At 39.6% G+C, this 23752-nt stretch overlaps 1 protein-coding gene across 1 annotated transcript; it reads right to left on the reverse strand.

Annotated features, from left to right (window-relative positions):
• Window positions 1-6066: 6066 nt before the first annotated feature.
• Window positions 6067-22270, reverse strand: dedd1 (death effector domain-containing 1). Its single transcript, XM_084727192.1, has 5 exons — window positions 22103-22270; window positions 19788-20319; window positions 19493-19621; window positions 19095-19235; window positions 6067-7913 (listed from the first exon to the last, which is right to left on the reverse strand). The coding sequence occupies exons 2-5, from the start codon at window positions 20260-20262 to the stop codon at window positions 7495-7497; spliced, it is 1164 nt and encodes a 387-aa protein (XP_084583318.1). The 5' UTR covers window positions 20263-20319; window positions 22103-22270; the 3' UTR covers window positions 6067-7494.
• Between the last annotated feature and the right edge of the window lie 1482 nt (window positions 22271-23752).

Genomic DNA, 23752 nt, shown 5'->3' on the forward strand with positions numbered 1-23752 from the left:
CACACTAAATCCGGTGTTTTGCAGAGACATGGGCCGTAACTGCTATACAACAACCAGAAAATAACATTTCATTTCTCTGATTTACAGCTTTATTCTAGCTAATGCTGCTCATTGTCTAAATTCACTTCCTTTTGTTGGGCCTGAGAGAGGAGCCAACTTTGAATGGTGCATTTAAAAACAATGCAGCACCTTTAATCTAATCAAACAAGCTAGAACATGTTTTGTTTGATGGAAAATGATCTGTTTCAGAATTTCTCAAATAACTGAATAAATACATCAACCAACATTTTAATTTTTATATTTTTTCTTTCTGGTTTAATAGTAATAATTTAATGAATTATGAATTTCATTGTCTTTTAAATACCTTGTCTGAAATCTGCCGTGACTGACCACTAGCTTAAACCACATACACACACAGCAGAGGTAAACCAAGGAAGAAGGCTTTCGAGAAGATCACCTAATCTAATTTTCTCTCCTCAATAAAAGCTGTAGAATTTCCCCCATCAGAGAGATGTACCATATGCTGCAGGGTATACATATAATAAAGGCAGCCCCAGTGGGCCGGCAGAAGGCTGTAGTGTCTATCAGCTTTAGATGACACGTTTCGATAGGAGACAGATTTAGGCCTGAGCTACCACAAGATGACTTGAGTCTCCATCCAATCAAGAAGGTGCGAAGAACACCTGCGGACAGTGGAATAAAGTCTACAGGAGGATGATGACCAGTGTCTCGCCACACAACCCAGCATTACATTAGCTTTTGCAACTCAATACAATTTGCACCATGGAACACAAACCCACCTCTGATGTCTCTATGAAGTGTTTTAGCCAATAAACCGAACACTCGCCGCATCAAATGTTCACAGTGTGCAATAGTGTAAAAAAAAAAAAGGGTCGCTTTATATATTTGACTCCCGAGTTATTCCCACTACAGGTAATAGAAAGTGAAAACACATGTTGAAACTGATGGATTCATTAAAAAAACAATACGCTTTTATTATTTGCGGTGTCTGCTCCATCATTGTTTCTCTCTTGCTATGGCTTCCCCTGGTTGTTTGGTCCCCAGCCAACTGCATCACACTGTCCTGCCCCAGCTCTGTCACCATAGCAACGGGATCTTTGACCCCGTCTGTGGAATCCTTGACCTGGATGTAGATCAGTGAGGCATCAGGGGAGCCTATTGGTTGAAAGCTGCCGCTGTGCTGAAGCCGCAGAGGAGGGGGTGACTGTGGCGGCGGTGATGAGGTGTGGGCTCTGAGGGTCAGCAGCAGGCCGGGAAGATGGCAGGATCCTGGGGTCCGCTACGGCTGACAGACTTAAATCCTGTACTTTCAGACTTAGAACGACCCTTCAGCTGTGGCTTGTTCTACCTCGATCACTATAGCTTTGGACAATGACGGTGTTCTTTACAGCGGTTCGACATTTTAGGACATACGCTCAGCTGCCTCCTTGCAGAAAGTCAGATAAGAGGCTCGACACCAGTCTCATGTCTGTCTGTGCTGTATGTATAGTTGTGAGTCTGTAAGCATCAAGTTAGGGCCAGCAGCCAGTTAGCTTAGCATAAAGACTGGAAACATGGTGAACAACTGGCCTGGCTCTGCCCGTAAAGATTACTAATTATAAAAAAAACAACGTCAAGATAGAAAACCCATCACATATATACAACTTAATGGCAGCAAGCAACATACTGATTTTTTTCTTTTTTCATGATGTTACTTCAAAGTATAGCTATACATCTCAGTCATCTAAAATTCATGTTTTATGCTTTCACTAATGTTAGACTGGGGATGTAATTTATCTGTTGAATTACAGACTACAGAAAATGACAGTTTAGGTTGACCTAAATCTAGCAGTTAGTTCAACCAGTAGTGAGATGTCGTTGTTGGTTTATCAAAGCAAAGCAACACATGTATGCATGTAAAATAGGCACAGCAGATACTTCAGATAGGTTGCATGACTGTTTTTAACTGTTTATATCTTTAAAAAATTCAGCTACAAATGACAACAGAAAATAAAAAATAAAAAACTGCCAATTCTGCATATCTCTGTAATTCAAACAAACTGGCAGTTGTCTAACCTAAGTCACTGTTGTTGTTGGTATGACGTCACAGTGTGTCGGTCTGTAACAAACAAATTAATGTTTTTGCACTTCAGGTTTTGTATATATTAAAAAAACTAAGTATGATGTGTTGATTAGTTAGCTTTAGAGGTACTGGTAAGTTTGGTGGGTTTGTTATCTTCGGACAGAGGCAGGCAAGTGTTTCCCACTGTTTCCAGTTTTTGTGCTAAGCTAACAGGCTAGTGGCTGTAGTCTTATATTTAATGGACAGGTATGTCAGTGGTATTTATCTGCTCAACTATTATCAAGAAAGCAAACAAGTTAGTTCTTAAAATCATTACAACAGGGATTCACAAACTTTTTCATGAACATGAGCTTATGGCCTTTTGCTTTCTTAAAAAATAGCAAGTCAAGTGTTTGTTTGGCCTCTGCTACTTTTGTTTAAAGTGACACTGAAGTTTTGATGGTTTTAAATACTTATTGAGAGGGTTTAAGGCAGCTTGAGATTTAGTTCCAAGCCATAGATTTATATAGATGCCCCACTGGCTTCTTTGAATTGTACATGAGCATTGCCGCAATATAGGACAATTCAAGCCCTGACATATACATTTCTCAATGGATTTCAATTAGTCATTTTTACATTCAGTGGTTAATGATCTTGGAGTCAGTTAGAAAAACAAAACTTTTTGTCCTAATACAGGCAGATAATGAACCCTTGAGTATAACATAACTGACTGAAACTGGTGGAGAAATGTAGACGTTACAGTGTTTTTTATCCAGAAAACAGCAGCTCCACTGTTTACATGTAGGCCACTTGTTCACAGGCTTGACTGGACCAATATGGTGTCAAAATTGCCACATTATAGCAACAGATCAAAGTGGTCAACACAGCGTCTACATATATATGTCTGTGGCTGCAGGCTAGCCCCCCTGGCAGGCCTCCACTTTGAAAATCACTGCTTTTAAGAATCCAGAATAGGAGATTGTGGAAAACTTTCTGCAGTTTTGAGAAACACAGGGAGGAGGTTCAGAGATTGCCACAGGTGCAGTATCCTCTGCATAATTTTTCTCTGGTTTTACAGCAAGATGAAATGCGAGAGTTGCAGAAATGTCAGTAGATGTAGAGTTGGGCCCAGGGTATAGCAGTTCAGTTGTTCGAGCAGTTTTGTTGCCTGATGGAGACACCTCAGAAGACCTTCAGAGATCTGATTCCTCTGGGAGAGGGCAGCCTGACGGAAAGAAGCGCAGACTTGTTGATGGTGCTGTGCCTGTGTCTCGTCCTTGGATATTTGTGAGCATAATGTTCTTGAGTGCTCCAGATATGCGTCCCAATTTCTTTGACAAACAAATCTCTCATAGTGGCAGGGTCATCCAAGAGGGAGTCATTGTTCGGAGGAGGAACATGGCAGAAGCCTTTGAGTTGGATCTTTATAGTTTTGCAGACTTCTCAGACAGAGTGCCTGGGTCCCCCCGTGGGCATCACATCGCTGGTCTTGCTTTAAGGCTGGGTGTGGTGAGAACTGGGCTTTCAAAAACCTCACTTTTCCCCAAGGCAGGCCCGGGGCAGTTTAGCTGGCCATCAAACAAGGCACACTCTTTACAGGGTAGAAACGGCCCTATCAGATTTTTCCCCCAGGGTTGGTCCCGCTTACTGTTCTCCATGATGGCAAGTCAATAATTAAACTTCATTTGTACACTCGGCAGTATTTTTAAAAGGGTGGGTGGGGTGAGAGTGCTCTTAGGTGACCTAATAATGGTTGTCTTTAAGCTACCAAGTGACAACGAAGTAGCAGTGCACTAAATATTTAAAACAAAAGAGATCTAACAGAAGACCTGAATCAACAAGAACGGCCTGTGAAATGTCAATAAAAATTACAGTGAGTTTAGCTTTGTTAGACAGCACTGATTGCTGCAGTTTGAATGCATAATGGATTAAATAAATATAATGATACAAATGATAAATTATTAATTTTAATTGTAAAATCTGGTTATTAAAACAAGTTATAAATCATGAATAAGTTAGCCTATTCCCCTGTGTCTTTTCATGTTAATATCACATCTCTTTGAGGATCCGTAAGTGGTCTAAAAGGCCATTATAATTAGAAAAGGTCAGGTGTAGAAGTGCTTCTGACCACTTGGCCACGGGAGGCAAAAGAAGTTCTGGTTTGAGGCACGTGCATTAGTTTGATCTATAAATTAATAAAAAAAATATAAACCATAAATTTTCTAGGCAAATGGACTATTGAAGAAAAAGTATTCATTATCCAACATGTGACTCTTCAAAGTGCCCTTTAGCCAACATTTACATTATTTATTCATGTGCTTGAGGACCATGTTGGTCTACATCAGAGGAGTTAATTATGTCCAAGGAGGCCCAGTGATGATGTCAAAAGACCCCGCTCGCTATCATAAAGAATAATGAATGACAAATCGACATTTCTTAACGTTACTCTGAAAATAACTAAATAAGGGGTTAAAAGCTCCATATTATGTTTGACCTCCATGAATCGATTTTGAGGAGTTTGCAATCATCAAAGAAAAGCAGATTAATTTTCTTTTAAAAGCTGAAAAAGAAGCAAACAATCTCAAATCTATAGGAGGAATGGACTTCAGGATTTCTGCAAATTTCAAAAATACCATTATGTACGTAATCTAAACCATTCCACGTCCATATTGGCAAAAAGTATGTTAATTAAGCTCTTAATCATTCTATAATATAAATTAACCTCATAATAAAGTATGCCAATCCAAATCACATGATGTAAGACCTTGTCCTTTCCACAGCTGAAGATGGAGCATGAAGCAAGCAAGCTGGGTGGATATTAGCACTTACTGGTTCCATGTTGGTATTGTTTTGTAATTTTTACACTGTGATGAATGCAAATTTTTCCCCAAAACACATTTAAAAGTGAGACTGAACTTAATATGTTACCTTCATAATCCAACTAAGACATTTTAAGGCCTAAAATTCTGTTTATTGGATTTCAGACATTTTTAAGACTCACAGAAATCCAGTGTAACATTGTTGGCAATGTAATTTAGAGCAAGGCAATGTCAATATTTTAAAACCAAAACAAGAGACCCCTTAAAATCAATTTAATAGCTTAGAGGCAGCCACAAAATAGATTTTAACTTCAGCAAAAATAATCGTCAAAGTTAAGTGTTTGCAATTGCTTTTGATTAAAAGCAAAGGTCATTTATCAGGTCAGAAGAATGGTCTTAAATCACGTGACTCAACACACAAAACAGCAGTGCTGTGTCATTATGTCCACAGTAATTGCTGGGCTTTAAAGCAAGTGAATGTACAAGGTACAAGGAAGAAAATATAGCATGGGTGGGTAGTTTGACAAGATGTTCGAAGCACACACCATTCTTGGGTTTCATCACGCCGACAGCTTAGAGCAAGGAGAAATAATTAAGGATCTGATCCACGGTGACCTGCATTCGATGGACCTCTTCAGACCGTTTGAGGTCAGGGAGAGGGTACACTCCCACTAATACAGGTACAGAGGGTGGAGGACCAGGAAAAATGACAACTCAGAACACTGAGAAAAATAACAAAAAGCAAGCACTACAACAAAATGTGAGACATAGAGACTTAAGATACGACAGATTTCATAAGCTTTAAAGTGATAGAAGGTTTAAGAGGTTGCAATTAGATTATAGAGTATTATAGAGTATTTTCAAAACTTTGAAAAAACACTGACATTTTATGCCATATTGAATTTTTAAACCTGAATTTAACACCATATATATGCTTTAGATGATCTGTTTGGTTAGTGTCTTAAAATACTCTTTGTGTCTACAAAAGCTTGTCTAAAAAATGCAGTTTCCATTTTAATAGGTAACTTTAATGCTGGAGTAAAACTTTTTTTGGGTAACGCAATCATAAAATAAAGGTTCCAGGTTGCTCTTCTCGTATACAGCACTGGCAGAAAATATTAAAACTGCAGCAATTTTAGTTAAAGACAGAGTTAAGGTTAATTAATGACAATCTGCACAAACAGCTTTAGACCATCAAATCTTTATTATTCACCAGAAATAATGTTTAGTATATAAAGATTTCCACAAAAAGAAATTCCATACCAAAAGCAAATTTTTGTTTTAACAAAAATGTTCCCCTGAATTAGTTTTTCCTCATATTAACAATACAATCATATTCATTCATACAAGACACACAAAAGTAAACATGAAAATATGTCCATTGTCTCTTCCTCTGCCTGGCCCTGCAGAGCCCTGCACTTCAGACAGTAGCAAGTCAGCCTGCTTAAGTCGTGCCTGTATGAAGGGACTTAGAGGAGGGGCCTTATTGATCGTCTTCTATGAGTGAAGTCCAGGCATTAGTTCCAGCAGGGTGAGTAGACAGCTGTCCGTGAGCCACTCTACTGGGCCTACATAGCAGGGCTGAGTGGAGCTGGGATGTGCACTTTTGATTTTGATCTCCCCAACATCACTTCTATTGACCGATGCACTGTCCTGTGCTTTACTTGCTGAGAGAAGCACTTGCCGAGGCCTAGCTGGAAGCCCCGGACACAAGCCACCATTGCATTATCCGGGTTGCTGTTGACAAGCTTGGGATGATGAATCTTCCATGGTCTGCTGAGGCCTAGCCTTAATCACTGCTGTCATCTACTGGCAACTGCCATATCCACTGACCACGGCAATCACAAGTCGGGTTATCGTGGCATACAGGACTGAGGATCCCAGTGTTTGTTATCTAGGTGTGTATGGACTAGACTCTCCAAAGTTAGACATAAAGGTCAATCTGTGCGGAGAGCAGCCCACTTCTCCATCGGTTCTCAGTTCTCTCACCAGTTTTTAAAGATCAGAAACTTTTCCTTGTCCTTTAAATAGTTAGCAATTAATAGCTGAAATAATCATGTGCCTGTTACTATAATCATTATTCTTCAAGTCAAACATCATTGAAAATCAAGCAACTGTGTAGTCTCAAACTTGACCACGACCATGTGAATATGTCAACACTTATTGAGGTATTTTCTATCACTCGTGGCAGCCCAGCTGTCTTCACCTTATTTAATATAGATAATGTCATGAGGGGCTTACCACACCAACTTTTGGCACCTTGCTTGCTCCTTTCCTCACTGAGACAAGAAAAATCTTGACACCTCCTGTTTCATCCTGGTGTTTTACAAAGTAGCACCTGTGCATGAATTCAAAGGGAAAGCATTATTAATCAGCCTTCTTATATAAATAATGGTGATGTTTCAACTTACAATTGACAATCCTTAACACATAAGGCCTGTTAAACACAAACAAATGGTAAGTGCTGCCATCTAGTGGTTATTACATAGATTGCAACTACAAAGAAGGCCTTAAAATGCTTCCAAATTCACCTTTGACCACATCTTTGAACAGTTTTCCCTACTATTCCATTCTTCAAAGTTAATATTATACACCCCTAAGAGTTTTACCAGCCTATACAGCCCAGCAAGTCTTTGTGTGCCCACCATTAATGGATGACAGCATTCTCCTCCTGCCGCCAAAGGCTCTCAACAGCCTTCGGCCCTCCTCATAGTCATCCTGGTCCACACTGATCAGCAGGCGGACGCCCTCCGAGCCTGCTGCCATCCTCAAAGAGTCAGTGATGAAGACTCCCTTCAGGGCCTCCAGCAGATCCCCTCTCAGGTAGTCGCCCCAGAACGCCTCGAGGTTGTCCAGCTCTGTGAACTTGATGTCGCAGACGATGGAGCCCAGGTCTCTGGCACGCAGCAGCGAGTTGGCTTGGCTGAACAACTCAAACTGGCGCTCCAGGGGCTGCTGCTTGTCCGAGGAGACGCCGTCACGGAGCGCCGACTCGTGCTCCAGGTATTCCGCCCGGACACGCAAGCGAATATCTGATAATGGAAGAGAGGAGGAGGGAGCAGTGGTGGAAAGTAGTGATGACAGTGTGGTAGGGAGAAACAAGTAGAGGGAAGAAAGTGAACAATGATAGAGAGAGTAAAAGGGGGGAGGAAAGAGAGGAAACAAGAGTAGTAAAGGGTGAGGAAAGAGGAGAAAAGATTACGGAAAAAGTTAAAAGCAGTGAACAGTTAAATTGGAAAGATCAACGTAACAGACAGAGAGGGAGGGGTCATGAAGTCAAAACAAAGGGAGGAGAAACAAAGACAAGACAAAATCATTATAGGACAGCTCGTTTAGTTTTAAACTAAATTAGTGTATTACATTGAACCGGGATTTTAAAAAGGAGGGGGAGTTCAAAAGCACAAAAGAGTCCCCAAAAAGAGAAAGTGACCCAGTAGACTGACTAGGAAATGTTCACTGAGATACTTCAGAATAGTTTTCTTGATAAAAGAACAAATACAATGCTGTAGCAGGGCAGAGCAGACTGCTAATTACGTGGGGCACTGGAACTAGACCAACCCGACTGTGTGCATTTTTTTGTGCTAAAAACTGCTGCAACCCCTTGAGTCTGTTTCAGTGAAAATGAATTTGACATTTTGGAGCGTCAAGAGAAAGACTGCCACTGAACCAGCAACATAGTTCCTTTTCTTCCCAGGCAACTTCATAATTGCTAATTGTTAATGTCGACTGTTAACTAGATGACTGCCATTAATCAAAGGAAACTGATACATGAGAGTTCATTTAGTGAGCATATTCAAATTAACTTGACACCCTGAGCAAATATCGTGGAGGCAGAAATGAAAGCAACTTGGTGCGGTGTCAAGCCTTGGATTTTGCTCCAGCCCGGTGTTTAAAAACGCCAGATTCATTTTGTTGAACACGTTTAATGCTGAGAACAGATGTTGGAGTTCCGTAGTTAACAGGATTGGCGGTCATGCAACAGCACAGCGAGAAAGATCAGAGGATACATACTGTACTGAGCAAGAGCACGGCTGAGATCGTCCCCCATGTGATTATTCCAGAGCTTCGAGTGGAAACCAGCGGCTGATGACTTTTTTGCTGCAACAAAGACCCATCTCTCCCACTCAAACCCCTTCAGCAGAGGTTAACAGTGTTCTCTACCAATCACATCCATTTCACTGGAAACATTCTCACCAATGTCTCATTGCAAAGGTGCATAGAAACTTTTTTTCTGAGCACTTTTAAAGGTATAATTGTATCTCTAGGTATGCAAAACTACGCTAAAAACAAAGCTATTCACTGCTCTCCATCAAACTTTTAAAAAGGGACTCATGAGGTGAAATCTTAACAAGGAAACAGAACTTTAGACTACACTCAAAATAAATAAATGTCAGTAAAATCCCTTTGAATATTTAAATAAACTGAAACACTTTTTGTAGGAGTAATAATAGAATATGTGCTCACATGACTTGGACCCAGAAAGCCCGTAACTGATGGGAAGAAAAAGGCCAGAGTCTCAGTTAAGGCACAGAATCAGCACAAGAGAGCACCAAGGATCCGACTTAAACACATTCAGTTTCAAGGTTTGTAATTGGTTAACTACACAGTAGCGATGATTCCACTGATAAATGTTTCAACTCATGTTTACCCTCTCTCCATTCATATTTTGTTTGGGGCTACGGGGAATGGCGCAGGACTCAGGAGGGATAAAGTTTGGAAAATGCCAACATTAGAAATGCAAATGTTGAATTAAGGCATTGATTTTGCATGTCTTAACATTTGTAGGAGAGCAATAACCAAACACTGGCTGTTGCATTCATGCCTCGTAAGGCTGTAATTAGATTTCTATAAAAACAGAGGACCGGATCAAAGGGGACACTTAATCAATAAGGTTTACGAAATGTTTAAAATATGAAGGTATGGAAAGAAGAACCAACTGAGAACCTACTTGAAGACAGATATAATTCAATTAAGAACTACGTCTGTTCACAGAAAAAAATTAAAGTCAAAATAATTTTCTTCAGGTATACTCTTACAAGAATATGAACCACTGACATTTTACAGGTATAACACCTTTGATTCTGCTTTGACAAATTATTAAATCCTGTCTCTAGTACAAGATTTTAAATAACTAATAGTCTGTAATAATTTTTTTGCAGGTCAATCCATCAACAATACATACAGATAAAAGTTTTATGCATTATGGTTATAAAAACCTTGTCATACCACAGATCATGGCTGTCCTCAGAGGACATTAAAGGGCCAGTGTGTAGGATTTACTGTGTTTGGTTGGTCCATTCTGGGCTCCTGTAGAAACCTGGCGGCCTCTATGTAAGAGGATCCGTGCTCTCTGTAGATATAAACGACTCAATCTCAGGTCATGAAAACGCAAAGATTCTTTTTATATGGTGATTATACACTAATGAATACAGGCTTATGAAAATTATATGCCATTTTCTGCCAATAAAGCTACCTAAATCTTACACACTGGATCTTTAAGTGCCAATAACAAGTATTCATGCCCCCCCCCCCCCCCCTTTTTTTTTTCTTTTTTTTTTTAAACAGGTTTTTATTGTCTTGCAACATTGATTAACTGCAAACAGCCAGTGAGTCTATTTCATGGCAAAAATTGCACCTTGAAGACAAACATTACAAACAAAGATTTCTGATTGGTCAAATGTATCAGTCAGGGGAAGGGTACAAAAAAAGTTCCAATGCAATGATACCCTCAGTACAGTACAATCAATCATGAAACAAATCAAGGGACCCGAGACCGAACCCAGTACCTGCATGGGCTTGGATCCATGTTTCATATAGTCAGTTAGGTCCATGTCGTGTCCTGTTCTGTTACAGAGGGTCCGAGGTCTGTTTAACATTATTTGTAATACCCAAGTGGATCCGAGAAGACCTGGCCATGACCAGACAGCACTAATCATGATGGAGAGCACAGATGATAGCAAATTACCAATGCTAACATTAGCAGCCATGGCAACAAAGAAGCAATCATTATTATAGTCCAAAAAGGCAAACAGCTGAGTTATCTTTATTAAGCTAGATGCAACAAAACCTGCACAGCTGATTCTAAACAAGTCATGTTTGGACTTTTAATATGAAATAAGAATTGGACTAGCTGTGCTGTTTCAATCAGCAGGAAAATAACAGAAAACCTGGATGTATTTTACCAACTTTCTTGGCAAGAAGCCAGGCACAGGGGAGAAGAGTACTACTGTAAATTAATGTTAACTTGTTAATAGCAGTCAGCTGTAAAATTGGTGTCAACTGAGTCAGTGTCTCCTGAGTCCAGCATTTCTTGGTTCTGCATGGATTTGGATCCCAGCTAAGATGGGTCTGGTTTGGTTCCAGGTAGTACATTTCTGGGTTTATGGGGTTTGGACACAAATTTTTGGACCTGTAAAGACCTCTAGATGGACAACACTGTGCACACAACTGTAGTCAGGTGCAGAGAATGTCACTGCTGAAAAGACAATTACATGATATCTTTCAATTAAAATTCATCATCATTTATTCATTTGAATTTTGTCCTCTGTGTCTGACACAAGCCAATCACTGCTCATTAATATAAATATACTGTGTGGTGGTGGCAGCATCATGCTATGGGGACGTGTCTCTGCAGCAGGCCCTGTACCGCTTGTGATGGTAGAGAGTAAATGCAACAGAATATAGAGAAAACATGGAGGCAAGACCTGCTAAACTCTGCAAATGTTAGTTATTATTCAGGACATTCATATATAATATAGATCTGTGCAGATTTGTTTTCACTTTGACAAAGTCTTTATCTGTGAGTCCATGTCAAAAATGCATGCACTGTAATTAAATGTTGCAAAACAATAAAACATTTAATTGTCCAAGGTAAGGGAGTTGAAAACATTGTATAATATCCTTGCAAGCATATTGACAAGTCAGCAGTGACAGTGATGTGTTTCGGTATTCTGATCTATCACAAAATGTCAAACGGAGCATCTATCTTAAAAGAGATATAGAATACACATTTTTGCACTCTTTTATAATATTCAGGATGGACTCAGTGACATATTAAGTTAAAAAGCTGTTAGCAGTTCGACCTTTTGGATCATTACACTGTGTGAGGGCTGTGGCTATGATAAACACCTGCCCTTCATGCAATTACTGTATTTATGGATGGCCCCCATTTCTGCCTTCCCATTTCATACTGAGCAGGATGGAGGTAGAGATAGGGGCAGTGAGGAGAAGGCCATTTAAAACCACAGGAACACAATGATAGTCATTTTGTTAGGGTTACAGAGCACTTCACGCTTCATCAGACACAGAGACATCCACTTAGACAGGACATTAGGAAGCACAGCTTTCATTTTCTCACTTTAAACACCAAGCCTGTTTGGCTTCCTCCATCTCACCCCACCAAAAAAAAAAAAAAAAAAGAAAAAAAAAGTTTAAGTACCCATTTACGAGGAGTCACTTGGCACGGAGAGCTTCAACTCTTTATCGATCCGTTTTTCTGCTGAATGACTGACCAAGAGAGTGGAGAGTTAGGGGAGTACTGAGAGACGGGCAGACAGAACTCTCTCGTTTCCCCGCAAAGACAAAAATCACTCTCTGAACCATTTTGCGTAGTTTGAGCATTTAGTGTTCGTTCTCTCCCTCTCATTGTGTGTAAGGATACTGTTTTCCTGACACACAGGTTGGTCTGTTTAGAACTGCGAACACAGAGAAAGGAGAGAAAGAGAGAAAGAGACAAGCACAAGTGGGTTGGATATCTGTCGACTGGGTTGGTTTTTTTCAACATCAAGCAGGCATGGCACAGCACTCACTTCTCTTAGTTGTAATGAGGTTTGAGTCAGGGCAATAGCTGGTATTGACGAGTTAATCAGCTCAGAAATGCCTTTACTATAGCTCTACAATATTACAACCCCAATTCCACAAAAGCTGGGACACTGTATAAAAACAAATGAAAACGGAATGCAATGATTGCTAAAACCTCAGACACTTAATGTTCAAACTGATCAACTTTATTGGTTTTGTAAATATACACTCATTCTGCCTTTGATTCCTGCAACAAATTCGAAAAAAGTTGGGACAAGGGTATGTTTATCACTGTGATACATCACTTTTTCATTTAACAACACCAGAACTGTACTATGTACTATGTACTATGAAGCCACGCTGTTGTAACACATGCAGAATGTGTCTTGATGCTGTCTCGCTGAAATAAGCAGGGACATCTCTGCTTGCTGGCAGCATATATTTCTCCAAAACCTGCATGTGCTTTTCAGCATTAATAGGGCCGTCACAGTGCTATTAAGAACCTGGACGGTCCTTTTCCTCTTTAGGCTGGAGATCATGACATCCATGATTTCTGAAAACAAACTGATATGTGGACTTGTCAGGCCACAGCACACTTTAACTTGCATTTTAGATGCGACAATAAACTGTGTTTACTGACAATAGTTTTCCAAAGTGTTTCTGAGCCACGTAGTATCCTTGATAAAATTATGCGTTAGTTCCAGTGTTTTTTGAGCGTTTCACAACTCTCCCAGTCGTTTGTTGCCCCTGTCCAAACTTTTTTGAAACATGTTGCAGGCATCAAATTCAGATTGCACGTTTATTTACAAAAGAAAACAGTGTTTATCAGTTTGAACATTAAATATCTTTTCTGATAATTGTATTCAATTGAATATGGGTCAATAATGATTTGTATATAACTGCATTCTGTTTTTATTTATGTTTTACACAACTTCCCACATTTTTTATTAGGGTTGTACAAGGTGGTGTCTAAGTGGGATGCTTGAGACTACTCTTAACCAGTTCCCTTACCCTCACCATCATCAGCCCATTATTTAAGCTCCAAACATAACATTAATCAGATACGTCCATTAAACCAAGAGCCATCACAAGCACCCCATTTAGACAGCGCAAAACCACTACTGAGCTGAAGGTACAAACACCTTATGGGCATTTGTAACAGCAGTTGTCATTGTCAGAATGTAATTGAGACACTTCGCTGAAAATGATCTGAGAGATGAATCATGACAAGAAAGAGTATTTGAGTTCTGTTTGAATGCTAGGGGCCAGCATTGGACTGAACCGCCCTATCTATCTCTGCTCCCTCTTGACAAACGCACACCCAGGGCTCACACGGGGCACAGAGATAAGATACAGCAGGAGCTTCCTTCAGCAGAGCACTGTTGGGTTATTTTCCTCAGAACTGCTCGAGTAAAGGTTACACTGGCATTTTTTCAACAGCTGCCGGTCGGCAGCCATCTTAGATTCACTGAAATCGAGTACATGGCCAGTCCTTACGACGAGGATGAGAATCCAAATTAGCTGGCTAACGTGAAATTTCAGTTAGCCAGTATGATTTGAGATGATTGAATCTTAAGGCAGATGTTTTCAACCACTTGTAATGAAGATAGCGTGAGGGGAAAGTATTGTCCCAAAAGGTTTCCCACGTACAGTGATGAAATGGCTATTTCACAAACATGCCCAACATATTTCTGTTTTATCTTTGCAGGTCTGTATTGTTCCAAAACAAACCCTTGAGTTAATTACTTCAGTGTCCTTCACTAACCATTAAACTAAAACTAGACAAATCCAGCTGATTGTTCTCTCCTTATTTGGTTTGCAAAACAAATTACCATCAAACATCAGGATCAGTTCTAAATAATGTTCCTACTCTTACCCTACTGTTGCAGCTTTGAGCACAATCAAAGTTTGTGTTCACTTTCTCTTCAATTTCACCACGAATATTTGCATCTTGTTCTCCATTCAGAGAATTTGCACACTCCACCCTCTGATGCGGACAGGCCTCGGGTCATGAGTACACTGGCATTTGCACATTTTAGAACTTAGCTGCTCAGTGTTGTGAGCGCTTTAATCTGGCTTCTAAAGATTTATTGTCGGTCTTATTAGCCATGTTAACCAGGAAATTTTCACATGGAACACATTCAAGATTATCCACTTCAATATAGTATACAACATAATACAAATAATGTAATTAACTTTTATGCTTTTATTGCCGCTTTAAAAAAGGTTTCAGCTTTTGGCTGCAGAATCTGTAAGTATGATTGACATATTTATGCAGTTATACATCAGTTTAATAATGAAAATGTGACATAAAGGAATGTTTAGGTTTTATCACAGTAATCTGTGGTTCAGTAGAATATGCTACCTTGAAGTAGTGAACTTGATGTGTTACTTATCAAGGTGTAGGATATTGTTCATCTTTTGCAGTATAATTTTCTGTTTAGCTTAAAGATGCCAGGATACTTCACCCCCCCCAGGACTTCACAAATTCCCTTTTTGTTTTTTGTTCAGGTTCATCTGGTTCTTTGTCAGTTTAACCAATTTGCACTTTGCACATTTGTTTGTAATGCTGATGGGTTAGTCGAACTTTTAACCCCACAGTCAAACAATTGAATTTGATTCATCATTGTCGCTAAAACACATGCCAGTGCCAATGTGAGTAACCACGGTGACACGTGTGCAGTGTTGCCTAGTTATGATTCTGACTGTAACAGCAATATCTAAATATCACCTATGCAACAAATATCAAAAGTTAATTTATTTCAGGTTGCACACTTTGCTGTTTGCTGTCCCTGTTTTTGGCATGTTAAATAGTGGTTTTTATTGGTGACAACAAAAGGCCAAATATTGGTTGTCAATGGCAACCTGGCAACGGTTGCTGTCCAGCCCAATGATTTGATCTGACGTCTCAAATATTACCTGGGTACCAAAATTATTGTTGGGCATTCATCAAATCACTATTTATGTCATGTTAACAGAAATATCTGTCAGTGTCATTACCTGTACTGAGCTGTACAGTATTCATGAAGACAGAGACAGCCCTGCCAAGAAATAGAAGCAGTTTGTTGGCCATGTTTGTGAAAGTGTGTCAAGTTCACCAGAATTATCACCCACAGAGAATATTGGAGAATTCAAAATACACTTTCTCTACATTTATCCCCATTACCATGGTTTTAGAGATCAAATAAACTTTGGCTTGTCCAGAAATTTCTTTCACTTTGGCATGTTTCTGGAAAGTTTTTTGAAGATATTCGAGGCTTACTGCTGAGGATTCAGTTCTGTGAAACACTGACACCAACAACCCTTGTGATAAATAGAAAAATCAGGAATCTCAAACAGAATATTTTCTCAGCCACAGTTCACAACACTAAAGAACATTACAGGATGATTTTTTTTGAAGAGTAAATTATGTTTCCTGAGGGGTACAGGGAAAGGGGCAGCTACATTATGAGACACAATCATCGAATACAGAGCAAAGTGGCTGCACCAGCCCCTGTTGTAACAAGGGGGAGAGCCTCTTTTACCTTAGGCATCGGCCCAGACTTGTGAGAGAGCGCATGATCGAGTTGATCACGCACACTGCAGTATGTATGGACTGAGTGGAGGGACAGACTTTTTTGTTTTGTTCCTCAGTCTCGCCCTCTGTCTCCATGATCCATTGAGTCTTAGGTTACTCGATCTGAGTCACAATCCTGAGTCAACCTGGTGGAATCAAATGTGGAGTCAAGACAGCAACATGTTCATAGTCACAGGCACATCACTCATCCTGAACAGCTAAGAAGGGCTGTCTTCATTGCTAGATGATTTGTTTCTTTTTTAAATCGAGTCAGAATCATCAGTCCTTTGTTGTCATTTTTTTGAGCAACAGGCAATGAAGGACGTTCAAAAGAAATGTTTGAGAAGGTCTGCAAGGCTGACTTAGCAAACTTCACACAAAGGGCAACTGATGTTATTGAGCTGAGAGAAACTAGCATTGATTGATTAAGAGGCAGGCAATAGTGGAAACGTGGAGCAGGACATTGATAATGGATTACACAGTGCAGCTTTCCAGTGGAGTTAGACTGTTTCGAACAACTGCTCAAATAGTTTTTCAGGAGGAAATGTGAGGTTTGACAGTTGACTCGTGACAGCTTTGTATCAAGCTTCACAATAAAGCAGAACAAGGGCCACATCTAGTGATGACTGGACAACTTTCAGTCAATTAGAGTAGACAAAAGGACAGGAGACAACCTACCAGTCTGAGCTCTTATCAACAGCAACAGCTGAACATAGTTAAATGGGTTAGAGAAAAGGTGAAATGAGAGGAAAGAACGTAAAGAGGGGCCAGAAGGTGAAATGGACAGGGAAACAAAATCCCACTGATGTTGCATGTTTATACTTTTAGTCGAAACATTATCAGATTGTGACGATGAAAATACCATGTGAAACAGCTGAGTAGTAAAAGAGTGGTCTGTCAACTGAGAGGGAAGTGCGGGCTATTTGTTTTCGGAGTCCAACAGATGAATCAATTGTTGAGAACCTTCTTTTTTTGCTGAAGTTGTAAATCAGACAGAGCCCTTGAATTTTTGATGCGTTTGAGATGTTAACTCAGCATCTGCTGCACAGACAGAGAATAAGATGTTGACTTCCTTGGTGCCATGAGACACAGAATTAAATTGTCTGACTAAAACATAGTTCTATCATCTCTCACAAGTAAGTTTGGCATTAGTGCTTACACAAAAACGTTATCCTAAGTACAACAATAAAACACCACAGTCTTGGCCTCTGTTGGAGAGACAGATTTTATACCCATGTGATATCACCAAATTCATAGTTCAATTATTATCAGCTAGAATAATATCTGATTTGACAGATCATGTCAAAGATTTAATTTTAATTTTTACAAAATAAGCTCTATTAAAGCAACTGGATATCTACAAAATTTTTCGATGTGCTTAAATGAACTGATGAAATAAATGAACATTTTGAGGATCAGAACTCTTCTTTGTTTTTGTTGTAACAGTGATGTCAGATTTGTTTAGTTCACTACATCTGAGCCTTTCTTACCGTCAGGTGTGCATAAACTACAGGTTATAGTAACTTCTTTTAAAAAAATCCCACAAAACTGTGTAATTATCAGTTTTCTGATCTGTATTGGTATTGGTTATTGATCATGCATCCCTATTTTCTAAAAAAAACAAACAAACTGGCACATCTGAAAAAGGTGATTCTGTGCAGTTCAAGTGCATGTTAACAGTCGAAGTATGCTGACTGCTGATGCTGAATTTTTAGAACCATTGTGAATGCAATTTAAGACCTATTTCAAATTCACAACGCAAAAAAAACAAACAAAAAAAACAACACAACGGTTATGAAGGAAAATCCCATAATCACTTGCAAAGTAATTCTTTACGTCTTTGACTTCAAATGGCTGTAAATGCCTTCAGATTTGTTATTGTCAACAAGCTTCAATCCAGCACTAAATGCACTGTTCTCAAACAGACCTCACTTAAGTTGCACTCACCCATATTAGATTAAAGTAACGTTAACAAAAACAATTTAACTTATCACTCCCCGAAGTAGCTATTTTTTTGAGGAGTAGATGCCATAGCTGCGTTAGTCCACACACCACATCACAGTACACCTGCAGCATATGCTCCGATAAATTCTGACCAGGCTGCACAGTTTGCATTAGTGATTACTGGTTCCTAGTTAAGTTTCTAAAATTCTAAAATTCAGATGTTTGGATTTTAGACTTTTTAAGCACCTGCAGAAACTCCACATTCAAGATCAACTGGACTACAGTAAGTGGTCCAGTTCTCCTGAAGTGTGTTAGTCGTCATATTGCCTTGACTTCAGTGGGGTGGAAGGCCAAAAATATTTGGTGAATAAAGCATGGTGAACTGGAGAAGGGTTGGGCAACGTGTTCTCATTTTGATGGACTTGCACTGAAGCTCACACAGATCTGCGTCTCGCTGTGTGTGCGCTCTCAAAGTAAGAAATTGTGTGTTAGTAATGAGTAAAATTCTCTCCCTGCTCTTTACATTTTCTGTTGACAACAGAGAGCAAATAAACATTTTACACCATTACTGCTTTGTAACGCAAATTTTCACATGGAGTTAAAAAAAAACAAACAATAGATGCACAGGGCTGTTGTGCCGTAAGATTTTGGGATGATGGTTTGAAAAAAGTGACAAGAAAAACTCCTTAACCCAAGGTAAAGCTCGGCCTAGACAAACAACATCAGAATTAAGGAGAAAAAACAGGAAATGTGGTGATGCAGGAGAAGACAGATTGAAAATAAAAACTGGAGCTTATGCTGTTAATTAAAAGACTGGAAAGTGATCTGTAAAAGAAAATGGCGGATGAAGATCGGGGAGCGTGAGATGAAACACTGAAAGCAAGACAGGTAAGAATGCAAGGGCTGCACTTACTGCAGGAAACTTTATGTGCTGGTTGTGGTGGAGGCAGTAGCTGGGCCTGTCTGCTTGTCTTCTTGGGCTTGCGGCTCCAGCCGTTTCCCCTCTTCTTCCGCCTCCTTCTGGCAAATGGCCCAGGCATAGGAGTGTAAACACCTGACAGAAGACGGGCATGGATGAGATTTTGTTGTGTGGAAGTGTCATCATCCTGTTTTAATATTCCTATCTGTCCTATTTCTGCTAATTGCTTCATGTTTATCTGTGTTTACTGACATCTGACATCAAGTGTAGTTAAAATATGTTGCATGCTGTAGGGAATGATAATAACTGACTTTTGTAAGTCCACTTCGTTGCCTGACGAAGTTTTGTAGAAACACTGTAGCTTACACTTTTGAGCTGAATACGGTACTTACCAGTTCTCAACTGCTGCGTGAAAGATGGAAGAGGTATTTCTGTCTGCCTGCAGCTGTGTTGCATTCCAGAGGCACACACCAGCTCTATGTTCCCTATTCCATAGCTCTGTCCAATTCTCTCCGGAGATACTGAAAAGCATAAAACCAGATTAGTGATCATTAAGTAATGGCTATTAAGACAGGAATGCTGTCATGACGGACACATTCTAGGAGGCCATCTTAGAAAGAGGCCACAGCCATAGCACTCAACATAATCTCAAAATCTAATCATGAAAACCCTATGATTCATCCTCACCTGTCCTCCTTTTCTTGTGGGACACCAAAGGCAGCAGGTCATGACGAGTAAGGACTCTCAGCAGTTGCAGTAGTGGCTCCAGGTTGCCATCGCTGAGGTATCCTCGCCTCTCCAGCTCTAACAACAGCTCAAGGCCACTCTTGGGCTTACATGAGGCCACAAATGAACTCTGTGAACTTTTAGGTTTTAACCGCATCCAGGCCTTTAACAGCTCAGGACTCGGAGAGATGCCTGAGTCATCTGGATCGCCCGACTGGGGCTCAACTGTCCAGCCTGTTGGATCAAGAGGGTGTGGTGTAGAACAGGTTTCATTCAGGAGGAATGACAACACCTCTATGTCGGTCTCTGTCAGCTGAGAACCAACTATTTCAAAGACCTCATGGAGAGACAACATTCCATAGTAGTTCAGGCACTCTGTTTCGTCCCAGTAAAGCGAGTCCCTGAGTGGGTACCCTGGGTGATGCACCGCGGCCATGGCTCTGCCTATAGCCCCTCTCCACCTTCCCACCTGTGTCAAGACTCTATAGGAGGACTGTAGGATAAAAAAAAACACAGATAAACATTACATTTAAGTCAGGAAGTAACAGCATGTGGTTCTACTGTAATGTCCAGCATGAGGCGTCCAACCACCAATGTGAATACAAGTAGTCTGTCAGTGAGAATGATTACCATAAACAAAAATAATCACATGACCATAAGTTAAAAAGAATAGTTCACATTACTCAATCCATCATGGACTCAAGCACATGGAGAGAATGGTAAGCAAACCAGAGCAAAAAAAAAAAAAAGTCATGCCATGCAATATCATCATGTTACTAAATCTATGATCTATATCTTAATTAAAATGGACACATTCTGGACATTATAACATATCAATTTAAGTCAGCGTAAGCTACAAAACAAGGTCATAAATTAGTATAATTGAGGATCTGACCCACTTTGTGATACAGTTTTGTCAAAATGGAGGCTGTGGGGTAAAATATGCCAGTGATGTTGGGACAAGCTGAGTCATGGCTCAATTTACCCCCAAAAGTTTAAACAAGCTACATATGAACAGAGTAACTTGTATAATTAAGTATCATGTTCTGATATTCTACAGACGTGGTGAAGATGGCAAGATAGTGCAAAAGAGAGATAAATAGTAACTCGGCTTCTTTGGATTATCTAACAAGAGCAGCAGGGCAAGTGTCAGAGGGGAGGTCCATTCAGTCTGTGGCAAAGGACCACAAGCTAGACAGAAAGAGACTTTAGAGGTATATCAACAAAACAAGTAAAGTTTATGTTCCCACAACAGGCTATGCTAGACTAACAAAACTCATTCAGCACAACATGGAATCAGCAGAGTTGTCATTATACCAGACTTTTAAACTTACAATACAATACTAGTGCAAAAACAATACCCTTTTTTTCTATTTACAACTTATATACAATGCAGCAGAGCACAAAATGCACTGAACACTGTCTGGTTTTTCTATGCTACAAATTTCAGGTAAGAAAATAAAGACTTCCCTGATGTGAGGTCTTCAGTGAGCACTTAGATCATTAATTTTTCTTAGCTTTGATACTTTTTATACTATCAATTGTTAGTATTACATTCAAATGTAGTACCGAAAAAGTATTGTTACTTCAAATTTTTTTTGACAAGTTTAGGCTCAGCGTAAAGAGACTTGCAGACCAATTTTTAATTGAATAACTCACAGATAAGTTGAATTTGTGTTCATAAGGAAGAATGGCACTTCCATTCCTGAAAACTGGACCTAGCATCTATGCTCATTTTGACCCTAACTTGGTGCAAGTTGTGCTATGGGTTATCATTGATGGGTCATTGTTCTAAAACCATAGTATTTAGATAATTTGTTTTACCTTACATGGATACACAACTTGATGGGGTTTGTATAGTTACTAATATTTGAAACAAAAACACTTATTTTGCACCAGCACCATCAAATGTAAAAGTGGCTCATGTTCTCGCCAATTCTTACTGCAATGTGAGAACACTGAATTGTTCCTGCAGACACTACATGCTAATTCAACACAGGTTTGATCTCAATGTTCCTGCCACTGTGGGTTTTTAAGGGATACATTGTTTGAAAAGCCTGAAAACATAAAATCTCGGTAAATAGCTGACAAAACACGTAAGCTAACCACAACCCTCGCAAACTAGCAGACAGTAAAAACACCAACAGCCGTCTGCGCTTTAGAATATAACGTTACTGAAGCTGACGTTTGTGTTTTCGCATCATTTCCGCGTCATGTACGTTTTCTAGCGTTTGTCTAACGTTACAGGGCCTGTTTAGCAAGCTCAGCAGTCCTACCTATTTTCGGTGTCAGCTCGACGTCTGCCCTCCAACATGCAGTGCTGTGGAGTCTGCTGTGAATACGTCGCCGTCGTCTCGAAACCAAAGAAAACAGGCGTTTCTCGGGCGTCCGAACAGCAACCAGTGGAGCAAATTACCCCCTTAGCACGTTACGTAATCACGTTTCTCTGAGGGGGAAAAAAAACAACACAAAACAAGCATAATTACATCGCACTTCAAACAGCTGATTAGCCACCAATGCCCGCATTCAAATGGAAAACTAGCGTCTAATCTGGCACAACATGACACGTTTAACAAATATTCTGCTCACTATGTACAGAAAGTTGTCGAACAAACACATATTAACAGACCTTACTTGCTAGCTAAAGAGGTTGTTAGCTATACACGGGCCGTGATAGAAACGGGCCCTCCTGAATGATAAACAATGATAACGTGAAAACAAATGCATGTAAAGGTTTTTTAATGCATTTTCGGGACGATATTTAAACATTTAACGTACCTGACAACTCACGTTCCCAGTTCTTGGCGTCGGGTGATCTGGTAACTCCCACAGCACCATACACTGACAGATGCACAATAACATACAGAAACTGACCAATCACAGCCGCCCGCATGCTCGGTGACGTCAGGTCACGTTTTACGTCTGAAAAAGACAGCTGATCCCCAGGCTGTTTTGATTCTATTGTCTCAGCTGTTTTCTTCCCATAACATACTGCTTTCTACTCTGACACCACCTCCACAGGAAAGTGTGAATAAAAAATGCACATTGTTTTAAACATACGGAGATTATCAAAGGATTCCGACGTATGTATTTGTTGCTAAAAGATTGTGGAAGCTTTGTGTGGGGGAAAATAACTTAAAAACACACTTAAGAAAGCATGTCGTTCCGTGTCGTTAAGTGTGTCACCAAAAGAGTTATTACATTTTTTTTTTTTTTTAGTTTAGCTTTGTTTCCAGAGTGGGTTTGCAGTGGAGTTTTATTTTCATTTGTTGTTGTTTTTAATGTTTAATTTTGGTACATATTAATTAGTTTCAGTATTATATATTATAGTAGTATAGTCAGTCTTCATGTCAACCTGTAACAGAAAGTTGGGGAAACTCATATAGACATGTCAAGGCAATTATCTTCACTAATTTTTGAGTTTTAAATCAAACTCTTAAGTTTTTTAATTAACTAAAAAGTTGTTCTGGCCCATGGGCTTTTGTAGAGGTAATTCACTTTTCTTCTTTATATAAACTTGAATTACTGAGTTTTAGAAACCATCCAGAAATCTGTATTTCAAGAACTGTTCGCAATCTAATTTGTTATTATTTGGGTGCTGGAAAATTACATGGTTGCAACTGAAAATATGAAATTATAAACTATTCTTTGCCTTCACCTCTAAAACTCAAAAATTCATGATTTTCCAAGAAGAGAAATAAATGATCGCAACAAAGTTCAACAAAGTGCAATTAACTGACAGTCATGAAAACATCCCAAACATGTGCACCAATGCACCAGTTGGCTTTCTAAGTCTAGTTTTTGTTTTTATTTCAGTTAAATCAAATGTTTTTTTTAGTTGTCACTGACTATAATGATCTTAGCAAACAACCTTTAGAACAAACATACACAGAAGATGTGCAGTTCCCGATGCGGTCAGTAGGTGG

Source organism: Lutjanus erythropterus, chromosome 9 (genome assembly GCF_056507025.1).
Source record: "Lutjanus erythropterus isolate fLutEry1 chromosome 9, fLutEry1.hap2, whole genome shotgun sequence".
Classification (NCBI taxonomy): domain Eukaryota; kingdom Metazoa; phylum Chordata; class Actinopteri; order Lutjaniformes; family Lutjanidae; genus Lutjanus; species Lutjanus erythropterus.

Bases quoted from the DNA above. Each gene is read 5' to 3' on its own strand.
- dedd1 (XM_084727192.1), bottom strand. From the start codon at position 20,262: ATGGCCGCGGTGCATCACCCAGGGTACCCACTCAGGGACTCGCTTTAC. The intron at 19,236-19,492 runs GTAAGTACCGTA...GTCTTCTGTCAG, and splicing joins CACGCAGCAGTTGAGAACTG to GTGTTTACACTCCTATGCCT. The intron at 7,914-19,094 runs GTAAGTGCAGCC...TTCCATTATCAG, and splicing joins AGCACATAAAGTTTCCTGCA to ATATTCGCTTGCGTGTCCGG.